This window comes from Pagrus major, chromosome 18 (genome assembly GCF_040436345.1).
Source record: "Pagrus major chromosome 18, Pma_NU_1.0".
Lineage (NCBI taxonomy): Eukaryota > Metazoa > Chordata > Actinopteri > Spariformes > Sparidae > Pagrus > Pagrus major.
The window spans coordinates 15,633,176-15,646,371 of NC_133232.1; the positions used below are offsets into that span (position 1 = coordinate 15,633,176).

The 13,196-nt window shown below is 39.9% G+C and overlaps 1 protein-coding gene across 2 annotated transcripts in view; it reads right to left on the bottom strand.

Annotated features, from left to right (window-relative positions):
* The window catches only part of ano10a (anoctamin 10a), a 50,121-nt gene continuing 36,925 nt past the window's right edge, over positions 1-13,196 (bottom strand). For both annotated transcript variants that reach the window (XM_073487395.1, XM_073487396.1), the window contains exon 15: positions 1-1,639. In XM_073487395.1, the coding sequence (XP_073343496.1) occupies positions 1,598-1,639 (42 nt within the window). In that variant the 3' untranslated portion in view covers positions 1-1,597. The remainder of the gene's footprint in view (positions 1,640-13,196) is intronic.

Genomic DNA, 13,196 nt, shown 5'->3' on the forward strand with positions numbered 1-13,196 from the left:
TTTTAGTTTCTTCTTTTTACATTTATTTAAGATGCAGAGAGCCTCTAAGGTTTCCATCTACTGTATTCTCCACAACAGTTTCAATACATTAGGTAGATACCAGAGGACTATGTGTGCAGAGCATATAAAATAAATATTCAGATAGGCATTGCATTTCAAGGCACCATGGGGTGTTATAAGAGTGCATGGTTTAACTTCAGGTCAATTAACAGACTGATATTATTACTAACTGATACTAGTTAATGAGATGATACCCTGGTCAGTCACGTCACATGCTAGGATAGGACAGCCCAACAAAATCAACACTTGTCATGTTCTCATGTCTATGGAAGTAAAAAAAGAATACATCATTTTAATCCTAGAAGCAACTAAATTTTCATCATTGATTTCATCACAAAGTTTTAAACACAACAACAAAAAAAACAACTAAAATTATCAAAAGAATATGAAGAAACGTCAGTTTTGTCAAAGATTTAAGTATTGTGTTGCAGACATATCTAGTGAGGAGTTCAGATCGCTAGCTGCATTGCTAAATGAGCCAAGTAACTAATGGCAGTAAAAGGTAGCAGCAGTTACTGATTACTCTTATGATATCCTTTGTTTGAAGTGTAAATTTGAAAGATGGCCAATTCTTACATATTGAACTTTTAATGTCACTAAATGTAGGACAGAAATGTAGGATACATTTCACACTTTACTTTGAAAACCGTCACTATGAATAAAGAAAAGGTGATTTTATGTTTTGCTAAGTCAGTCAAAGCTTCCTGGTTTACAGCAACTTGGACCGACAGAATGTAACCTGATTGGACAGAGGACTGATGATTCACTAAGGCTTAAGTGCTTTTTACTGGTGACATTCTTCAAGTTTTATGTTTTAATCCTGACTTTTGATTATTTTGATTTGAGTAGTATTTAGTTGTGAATAAAAGTTACAATTCTGTGTCATGAGATTTAAATATTTATGATCATTATTTGCTTCCATATTTCGAATACTGAACTCAAATTCAGAATACAGTAAATTTACCAATTACAAGCAACTTTAATACTGAAAGACCATCTCCATGAGTTTGTGTCATTTAAGCCAGTAAGTTATTAGAGGGAGAAGCTTGTTTACCGTTTACACCATTACCCTGTAAGTATATAACTCACAACCTTTCAAATGAAGTTTTGGGATTCCAAAACCACAATACTGATTAAACCCAACCCAAACAATCAGGTATATAAGATCAATATTGGCCACAGTATAATATGTCATAATACAGCATCGTTCTGTGATTTGAACACCTGGCTTACCACATTTATCCTATTTATCCCACTACCCCCAAATAAAACCTCATTACAGTTCATCTCTCATCTACAGTACAGTACATTTAAAGACCAACATAACACACCCAATACACGCCTATTTATCTTAAACAGTGGTCTCAGCCTCAGCCCCTTCAGTGATGCAGTGAAGATATTGCATGTAAATAGCACACACAAACTCCAAAAATAACATGTTGTTTCTGTATTAATACATACATGTGAATATGTGTAAACAAGAGTGCGATCTGTTAAAGCTGCAGTCCATCAGTATCTGTAGGCCCTCCTCTTCTCCTCACTCGATGGTCTTACTGAGGCCCAAGGTTTCAAGCATTTTCTGAAACACAGAGCAAAAACAGAAACAAATTTATGTGGATATTCCACAGCATAGTTATATGTGTGTGTGCGTGCGTGTGTGTGTGTGTGTGTGTGCGTGTGTGTGTGTGTGTGTGTGCGTGCGTGTGTGAGTGAGAGAGAGAGATAGAGGGAGAGAGATTTAATAAAAGATGGCAAGGAGTTGGCATCCATTCTGCTTTGTCAGCTGTGCATTTTACTGGAATAAGAAGCAGAAAGCCACCTTCCCAGCAACCTTCTAGCTGAATATGATCATTTCCGAGTACCCAAAGGGGGAGTTTCTGTGTGTCCTTCTGTGTGACAAAACCAACAGTTTGGCTGTTTGTCTAATTGGATTGGATTGGACTGTTTGGGTTTGTTTTAATTTGAGTCTTTCTTTTTTTCTTCTAGTTTTGGGCCCTCGTTTGTGTCATCATTTGTGCATCACAGTCATTGCTGATATAATCGCTAAACAGCAGTCAGACAGTCAGACAAGCAGACATCTATTACAGTTTACAGACCGACATCCTAGTGGGATCGTGAATGCTGGAGGCATGCTGGAGGCAACATATGTTCTTCTATGCACAGAACTTTTTGTTATTATAATTCTTCCGGGTGTTTTTTGGAACCAGCTCCTTCCACATTTTTCAACGTAGAAACGTCACTCAAACATCAAGATATTCAACTAAATTAGGACCAATATGCTATGACTTTTCTCGTTCATATCATTCATAATTTCAGAGATATTTTTTTGCCATTCAAGCAGATGGACAGAATCTAAGCATTTTCAAAACTTAACTCATTCATGCTTCCAGATAGAAACTCCATTCAAACTTTGAAATATTCCACAATTTGTCTACATTCAAGGTATCAGTCATCTTTCAAATCCCATTAAAATTTTTAAAAACATTCGACTTTCTTTGAAGCTTAGTCATATCTTAGTAATGATGGAAGTAAATCAGAAATCACTTCAAACCCACTCAAATCTTCTCACTCCTTCATACATTCACAGAGAAACTCCATTCAAACTTTTAAACGTTCACAAAGATTTTCTCATATCAATTAAACTTTTTCATTGCATTTATAGTTTTAGCACAGTCACAGTTCTGGCTCCTCACTTTACCTTTATTTAAATACCTGCTTGTAGGAAAAATTGTGCCTGTCGCAACAATATGACTCTGGCAGCAATCGTACCAATACTTTTTGCTTAGTGGGCTTTTAAAAGACAGGAGCGCTGACCAACTGCCACATTAAGTCCCATTAAACTGAGAGGAAAAATATCTAGAGGCAGGCAGCACATCCACTTTTCTTAACTGCTCCACTAGCTACATTTTTTGACAATAAACAAACACAAATCTATTCACAGTGTGATCAGTAGACTCTCATATCATCTGTTAAGTGATAGCAGCTACTGACTTTCAGGGAGAAGCATGACAATGTGAGGTGAGCCTCATATCATTAATGTACTAAACAAGCATACAGACTACAGAGGTACTCAATATAGACCTACAACCTACAACATTTAATGTAGAACCACAATTTATTATTATTACTGTTATTATATTTTTGTTGTTATATTTACATGAATGAATGTGAAAAAGAAATGTGACTTTAGGGCCATTTAGACAATCCTGCAGAATGTTCAATAAGATCATTGCATTAGTTGGATTTATTCATACATAGTCTTTTTTAAATACATAGGCTTACAGACTCTAAAGGACACAGCACAGCCCACTATCTTCAGCACCGTACTTGCTGGTTGCCAGTCTTATAATGACAGGTGATTCTGAACGTCAAGTCGGGTCTAATACCAGCTTGTCTGTCGGTGGGATTGTTTTGTAAGCTCAAGCAAATTTTAACCGAACACTTAGCCGCCATAGAATATAATTAATTAAACTCCAATCTTACCGTTTCTGCGTGCTCCTCCAAATCAACACTGCTTGTCACTTGAGGATCATGATGGCCAAACAGTTGGTGGCTTTTTTTCTGTTTGGAAGCCTGAGGCTATAATGCCTGCTTCCATTTTCATCTGATGTCACTGTTGTTGATGCACGTCTCTAGATTGTTATCACAACAGGGGGCAAGCAAGGCCATTGGTCAAACAAATGTCCCAGCAAGCCTTCCTTTGTAACTTTTGGGAAGAAAACAACTAAATTAAATAAATGGTGGATAGCCTAAGCCTAAACATTGTTTTTTTATTTGTAATAAATACTTTTTGGACAATCCCATAGCCTAAGGAAAAATATAAATAGATAAAAAATAGGTTGTAACTCAAAACCCACCGTAATAGTGAAGTACAACCAGACAAAGTGGCATATGTAGCTGCTAGCTAGACATTCATGCTGGAGGTTGATACATGTGGGACTTTTAACCCGATTAGTTGATTATAATAAATGATAGAACAGTAGGGTCAGTGAAGAGGAATGACAGTGTGAAAGCGTCTGACCGGCCCAACAATGTGGTGGTCCACCAGGATTTGTCCCGGTGCGCCAGATGGCCAGCACACCACTGCCAGAGTCCTAAACCCAGTGATAAGTTAGTATTTTTGCACTTCCTGTTCCGTCCTCGAAATTGATGGGTTTATTGAACAGGTTTTTGTTTAAATGCCTGAGATGAGGTTTGTGGTTAACACAAGCTTCAGAGATTCTCATGTCTGAATTAAAAAGTTTTCAAGAGTCCCAAAAAAGAGAGATGCCAACAAGTGGCTAAATGAGACTCCAGACAATGTCTGGGACTTTGAACAGCATCAAGCTGAACACAGACACTCATCCACTCCCTAGTATGTCTTTACAGGCGGGCTTTAGTTGCATGACCTGTCAAAATTGTAGATTGATCAATTTATAGTAAAGAGTGTATAGTAAAGTGTCGTACAATGCTGCCAATGACATTGGTAAAGTTGAAGTCATGTGACCATGATGTACTTTGTTTATAGCCTAAAGTTACCTTTTTACAGGCGATTTCATTTTCGCTTCAGAAATCAGTGGTTTTCATTTTTGAACATTTTCTTGCTGAACAAAAAATGTAAGTATCGTAAACTTACTAATGTTAGCTTAAACCACAGAACTTATTTTCTGCAATAATCCAAAATCTAATTTAAAAATCCTATAGGCTTCTTGTCAAGGGATCAGGGTGATGCTAACTTTCAGGTTAGCCTACAGAAATACGCCATCCCTGCAGCACTCGATGGAGAGAGACAGGTTGTGAATATATGTGACTGGAGAGTGGCAGGTATGTATTGTCTGTCGCACTATGCTGCCAGACCATATTTCAGCGAGGATCGTTGGTCATCAGGAGCAAGAGAGTAGAGTTCTACGCCATCAATGCAGGAGTTACACTGTACACTTGATCCTGAAACAAAGACCAGATCTTTTCACAGCTGTCCAAGCACCGCAAGTCTGTCTGCTGAGATTTTTCCACAAGGTCACACACGAGTGCAGAGAGCAAGTCTATGTGCTAAACTAAACATGCAAGCATACGTACAGTTTCTGCTTCCAGTTGGCCTTGATACTAACCAACTGTTTGGTTTTGCTCTTTAACAAATTACAGTCGAAGACTGTGAAGACACCCCTCTTCCCTCGATGCTGATCTTGGCAGAGCTCCCTTTTAATCAATTAATCTCTTCATGCTTCTGGCAAAACGCAAAGCAGGCAAATTGGATGTTATTAAAGTTTCTGTCCCACTGACAGTTTGTGCTGAGGCAGCTGTTTAGCTTCAAAGCTCATTTCTCAGGGCCAGCAGAGGGGTTAAACACAAACTGACTGTCCCAGGAACAGAAAGGGGTAATTAAATCCTTCCATTAATAAGCAGAAGAACTCGAGGAGAATGACTGTCCAGATAGTTCATGAACAGACTGTTGACAGCCTGGATCTATACTCTGACTTAGTACGGAAAGGAAGAGCGATGGACTTATAACTGATTTGACTGCGGTTTAGTTTTAGCCCTTGCTAGCGGCATCACGATAAGCACAAGAAGGAATCTACGTGCTCGATGCTTGCAGGATGGTGGAAGTGATAACTTTCCTTTGACACTTTTCATTAATTATGACATTAAGGTGCACACAGATTGTTCTAAGGATAACTCGCATCTTTGCTCTCTAAAGGAACTTTTGGGCAGTTTTCCCTTATCCAATTTGAGGGTCTACAGTTTTGTTTGCTATACAAACTGTCTTGCCTTGAGGCACATTTGTGATTTTGGGCTGTATAAATAAAACTGACTAAATTTAAAATTTAGATATAGTAAAAAAAAAACAAACAAGTTACTTATGTGCAGAAAGAGTCTTTTAAGCACTGAACTCCTTCAAAATAGCCCTTCACTTTTGCTGCTATTACACAGGCTGGCGGAGTGGTGGCTTCAGCACATCACAGCATGGCTACAGAGAAAATCGATTCCTATTGACTAAAGGGTGTGCAATATCTATATAAGATATACCGATCAGCCACAACATTAAAACCACTGACAGGTGACGAGAATAACATTGATCATCTCATCACAATGTGATGTTCTGCTGGGAAACCTTGGGTGCTGGCATTCATGTGAATGCCACTTGACACACACCACCCATCCAAACACTGTTGTGGACCAAGTACATCCCCTCATCACAACAACACTACCCGATGGCAGTGGCCCCCCAGCAGGACAATGTGCCCTGACACACTGCAAACACTGCTCAGGAACAGCTCGAGGAACACAGTAAAGGGCCCGAGGTGTTGACCGGGCCTCCAAATTCCCCAGATCCCAATCTGATCAAGCATCTGAAGGACGAGCTGGAGCAGGTCTGATCCATGGAGGCCCCACCCCCCAACATACAGGACCCAGAGGATCCACTATAAAATGCCCTGGTGCCAGACACCACAGGACACCCTCAGAGGTCTTAAGTCCATGTCTTGACAGGTCAGAGCTGTTTTGGCCGCACAAGGGGAACCTTCACAATATTAGGCAGGTGGTGGTACTGTTATGCCTGATCGGTGTATATACACTGCTCAAAAAAATTAAGGGAACAGTTAAACGTCAGGGATATCAATCTGTCCATTTAGGAAGCACAAGTAATTGTGAATCAATTTCACCTGCTTTGATGAAAATGAAAGTGACAACAGGTGAAATGGAGAGGCAAAAGCAAGACAACCCCCAAAAAGGGAATGGTTTAACATCTGGTGGCTACAGACAATTGCTCTCTCCTTATCAATATTGGCCACAGAAGAAATTTTGAATGCATTCACATTCAAAATTTCTTCTAGATTGGATGAACCGGAGGGGCGAATCGAGAAAGCAGAGGAGAGGATCCACAATACAGAAATACAGAAGAAGTCATGACAGAGATGCTAAAGCTACACACGAAGTTAGAGGATAGGCTTATGAACTTGGAGAGTCACTCCAGACATGAGAATGTGAGGATTTTTGGGGCCCAGAGGGTGTGGAGAAGGAGTCACCAACGATCGTTACAATCGTGGAAAGAAGTGAAGAGAATATGCAGAGGTCTGTCAGGTTCTTAAAGAAAACAGAGTTAAATCCAGACTCTCTTCACAGCCAGGGGACGTGTGAGACATAAGGACAGAATCATAATCTACGATACAATAGAGGTAGCAAAACCGAGGACCTGTCGAGCAGAGGCTACACCATGAAGACCATTAGACCTCCGGAGTCAATGATGGAGCAGATACGGCGACTGACCTGAAGGAAAGCAGACAGGCGAGCAAGGAAGGGCACATCCAATGTCAGATGAGATTCAAACTACAAGGGGAAATTTCAAGCCTTCAGGAGATCTTCACCAGCACCACCTGTGAACTAAAGGATCTTATGCACTTGGCTTCACTTTTTGTTGTGTTTCTCTTCCTTTCTTTTTTCCACCTCTCTTTGAGTTTGGGCTGAGCCAGCCCGAGGTAGTGACTGGTCCTTTTATAATCACATATTTGACAAAAAGACAAGGGATCTTGATATGTGGCGGAGATTTTTAATATTCGGCTAAACACGAAATTGGACTAGTCAAATGGAAAATCTGAGGCAAAAACAATAATGAAAGAATCAATACTTTGATGCAGGAAATAGAAATTGTGGATGTGTGGAGAGAGGTAAATCCAACTGGCCGAGACTATACACATTACTCATCCGCTCATAAAGTCTGTTCCTGGATAGACTATTTTTTAACAACTTTTTAACCTTTATAGATTAGATGAATGTGAAATAGGCCCCAGCACTCTTTCAGACCATAATCTTATTAAATGTCAGTCTGCCTTGATAATAAGATTAGGGCTGCTCTCTGGAGATTGAACTCAAACATTTTAAATAACCCAGCTATCAAAGAAAAACTAAAAATTTAAATTAAATCGTACTTGGAACACATGATAACCAAAAGGGGAGACCATCTGTGCTAAAAAGAAAAAGATGAAAAAAATACACAGGAAATACAAAAAAGGCTTTTTTTTTTACAATGCAACAATACTACGAGACAAGGGAAAAATCCTTTAAAATTCAACAATGTCTCAATTTCATTTTTTAAGTATTACCTCTTAACTATGACCCACCAACTAAGATTAGGAACCTATATAAATGGAAATGGGATGCAGAATACATTAAATATCTGGAATATACATTAAAAAGGATCTTTTGAAAATGTTCAATCTCAACTATGGACCTTTACATTCAAGGATAACGTCAGATATACAAAAATTTAATGTTATTAGCTTTTTGAGCTTAAGCTCCAGGATTGAGTCAATAAGGATCAATATTCGTCCACGATTGCTTTACCCTTTTCAGTGTCTGCCAGTCTAAATACCACCGAAACAATTTTTAGATTGGGACAGGTTAATATCAAGATACATATGGCAGGGGAAAAGGGCCAGGATTACATATAAACTCTGCAATTAAGAAAAGAAAAGTGGGGAATAGGCCTACCTTGCCTTGAAGAGTATTACTATGCCGCTCAGCTAAGTCCATTAGTTTGCTTATGTTCACCAACATACAATGGGGGATGGAAGGATATAGAAGGCACGATGGTAAAAGAAATACCAATAACAGTTTAACTACCTATTATTCATTTGTCAACAAGGGGGCATTCCAGAGCTTTGAAGCGCTACAGAATTAATATGGGTTAGGAAAAGATGACTTTTACAGATACGAGCAAGTCAGACACTACTTTATCAAAACCTGAAAGACGCTTAAAAAATAGGCAAATCAGAGTTTCTGCAGGTATTTCTATCATTACCCAAGTGCAGAACATGCAACAAAATTATATTGAGATTGTATAATGGTATCCAACAATCTTAACAAGAGAGCACAGAATACATAAAGAAGAAGGGAATATGCCAGCTACAGTGGATCCCAACAGGGTTGAACATATGGTGAGAGTTCTGTTGGACAAATATTGTGAGATTTTCTGTTACATCCATCCTGAAACAACATCAGGGTGATGCTTGTTGGAGACTTTGTGGGACTAATGTAGCCAATCACTTTAATATTTTCTGGAGTTGACAGGTTATTAGAACTTACTGGGAAGAGATCCATAGATATATAAATAATATATTTGGCATAAACATTACTTTCAAATGTGAAACCATGTATTTGGGTGATATATTTTTCAAAAATTGGAATATCAATGACAAAAAAAAGTTAAAAAGTAAGTTACGGGAAAACATTACGGGAAAATAGTTAAAAGTAGACCAACCCACCATTGAGAGATGGACTGATATTATGCATGAGATCTACATTATGTAAAAGTTGTCATTTTCAACAAGTGCAACAAGAAATATTTAATCAGATCTGGACTAAATGGACTAAGTATGTAAAACCACTAAGATCGGGTTTTACTTGGTTCTATTTATAATTTTTGATCACCTGCCCTTCTCCATTTATTTATTTTTTCATCTGGACAATCATAAGAAGTAAGCTTCCCACTTCTGTTGTTCAAATGTTATTGTAAATGAATGACTTAAAAGATGAAAATTATTGGAAAAGTAATATTGAAAAGACATTCAGACTTTATGCAACCACCATTCCTAATTCCCAGCGGAAAAGGGGGTTAAACAATGGACATATGACCTAAAGTGGATCAAGGAAAGTCTGTAATGTTGTTAAGGTTATATGCAATGGAAATGCATTTTTGAATAAAAAGAAAATTTTAAAAAAAAAAGAAATCTTCAGAGCAACTGTCAGACCTTACGCTGGTGCAGTGCGCCCTGGGTTCCTTCTGTTGCAGGACAATGCCCAGCCTCATGTGGCCAGAGTGTGTAGGCAGTTCCGACACACTCTGCCTACACAGAGTCGTTCCTCTGACCTAAATCCAATTGAGCACCTATGGGACATTAGGTACGGCCACACACTGTCCAGGAGCTCACTGATGCCCTGATCCAGGTCTGGTAGGAGATCCCCCAGGATACCATACGCCAAACTCATCAGGAGAATGCCCAGACATTGTCAGGAGTGAATACCGGCACGCGGGGGCCACACACTACCGAGCCACATTATGAGTTGCAATGTCAAAGCATTATTGTATGTATATTTTTGACCCAGCAGATTTGGTCACATTTTTGAAAGACCCATAATAAAAACATATTTGAACCACACTTCATACATGTTTTTTGTGACAAAGTAGTACATGTTCCACTCTTCCATAAAAAAAAAATGATAGTTGTAGAAATCATTGGAACTCAAGACTGATACTTTACAGGGATATATAAACTTTTGACCACGACTGCATGCCATCTTGGACAATGGCTCAGAGGGCACCATTTAACTGCTGTCAGCCGCAAAATACCTTGGTTTAGACAGAGTGGCTGAGGAATTTCAACTTTGTACATTAATGCAAGAGACGGAGACCTTGCAGGGCATGTCAGTCCTAAAAATTGCTGCAGCATCTACTCAAGAGAAAACATATACAATAGAAGGGGCATTTACATTTGAGAGACTCTCCCTGGTAAAGCAGACTTGTCCTTTCAACACCCTCAAGCAACACTATAACCATCTACTCGACATTCCTGTGGATGCTTTTTCCACCATACAGCGTCAAATCCTCACTGGGACTTTTAATCCTCACCTCATAACCAAAGGATGGAATGGACCAAATAAGTCACCTGCGACAGTCAACACAAGAATTGGTTGAACACTCCAAGGACCTACATCTGGATCACAGAACACAACACAATGTCTAATCACCTCAATATCCACTCTCTGTGCTAAACGACAATGTGGGACAAAATGTTATGCAGCGCCTCTTCCTGGTCCCTGTTCAGTGGCCCAGCTAGCTCCTCATCCCCATTTGTCAGGCCTGTTGATACCCTCTCCTGGTCCCGGTTCAGCAGCCCCACCGGCGCCTGCTACTGGTCCCAGATTGGTAGCCAGGTCGACTCATTCCCCTGGACCCTCGTCGGTGACCCGGCTGACTCTAGGTCCCTCATCAGCCTCCTTGCTGACCTTTACATTACAGATTGGTGGACTATTCCTTTAATACTGCTGCTCTACAGGCCTGGCTTTCATTCTCGACACTGATGATAGAAAAAGCCTTTGCTTTCCCTTCCTGAGTCGCCAGTTGGTCTGCCAGAACTTCCTTTAGGCTGACTGAAAGTCCTTCTCCATAGCCTCCCTGAACTCCTCCCACATGTTTTTGCTTCAGCGACTGGTGAGGCTGCAGCCCTTCTGGCATCCCAGTACTTGTCTGCTGCTTCAGAAGACCCTTGGGCCATCCAAGCCTAAAAGGCCTCCTTAGCTTGACGGCCTCCCTCGACACTGGTGTCCACCAGCGGGTTCTTAGGCACCACTGACCTTCTGACCACAGCTCCTAGCAGCAACCTCCACAGTAAAGGCTTTGAACATGGCCCACTCAGAGTCTAATTATTTACTTTTGAAGAGGGATAATGTACATTAGTTAACATTCAAACATGCATGCATTCCCTTCGACATTAATTGGCATTCTGCTGGCTCCTTGACTGCTATGATAGTAGATGATGATTTCATAAAAAAAAAGAAAAAAAATGATGTATCTGCATTCGCAGACGACACAGTGGAAGCCCATTAAAGAACCTAGCATCAAGGTTGTTGGGACCTCACCACATTGTCCTAACAATAGAGGGGCCTGCATGTAAACCAAAGCCTAACGTGTTGCTTTGACGAGCTAACAAAGCCTGTAAACAAAGGAAAGTGTACCAACCCCAGTGTCCAGTAAAGTCACACCCGGTTGCTACTGTTCCCCAGGTTTGAAACTCCCTTCTCCCATTGGCTGAGAGTGCATCTGAACACACTGCCAGTTCCGGCGCAACAGCCTGATGCACAGAGAGCTTAAGTACAGCTGCACACCGCAACTCACTGCAGTCCCATCATAGCGTGTTGCTGGAAGCAGTAGCTCTGCCAGCGCAGCCATTTATAAAAGGGAGTAACCAAACGTTTGGATTCTAAAGAAAGTCTTTCCCCTCGCTGGACAAACCACAGACTGCCTCGTGTTTAGCCAACAAGTCACGATCCAGAGGAGATGCTGCGCAATCCAGCCTCTCATCCCTGCAGAAGGAGGATTTCCCCTCAGCTAAAATTAATAAATTCTATTATATTGTACAGAAGTTTTCTGCGATTATTCGTGCATATGCTTTGTGATAATAGCTGGTTGTGATGGTCAGTGCTTGGATTAATTTCCTTCACTGTTCCTTTAATTTTAGATATTTTATAAATATTTAAATTTAAAGTGAACCACTTTTTTTGAGACTGTTTTCCGGTCTGGTTATTGGTCCCTGATTGCAGGGTGGTGCTCCGTATTATGAATAATACCATAATAACTAATAATTTTTGTTATTTATTTTAATAATTACTATTAGTAACCATTAATTGCTATGACCAAACGTGCCCTCACTTTGTACTCCAACAAGGTTGATGCAGTGGTAAAGAGCTTTAATACGACACTCCAAATAAATGTGAGCAAATATGGGGAACAACTGACCCCAAGCCCTCAGATGGCTCTAAAACTTTCTCCAGAATATCAACAAGAGCTACTCATCAGCTGTCAAAGCATCTTACCAAAAACACAGCACCATCAGCATCATGGAGAGGCTGTAGGGATGACTGATGATATTCAATACTTAGGCTTCACTTGAGACAGTAACCTCAAGTCACCAACACCACAAACACAAACTAAAAGACTCTGTGACGTAAAACATCCTACAACCCCCCCTCCTCCTCTGAAAAGAAACCACATCAACAGCAGAGAAAAGAAGTGATATAAAAAGAAGCTAGACAAGAATACATTTTACCGGGGCTGCCCAAGCTGGAGACAGCTATGGGAGTAAAAAGATGAAATGGCTTTCTTTAAACTGGTAAGTAACATCTAACCAACGTTAGATGTTACTTACCAGTTTAAGCTTTTTACAGAAACATATCTTTAGTGTAACTAATGACAGCACAAACTGTAAAAGTGTAATGTGACTGATTTCTTTTTTACTGTTACAAAGTAAGCTACACTGTAAAAGTATACACACAAGCCACACGTGAAGATTATAAGATAGCATCTAAGATCTTATTTTGACTGGCTGTATTCTTGCTCTGCTGTCAGTTGTTAGTTGCCTTTATTTATAACAGATGACTGCAAATTG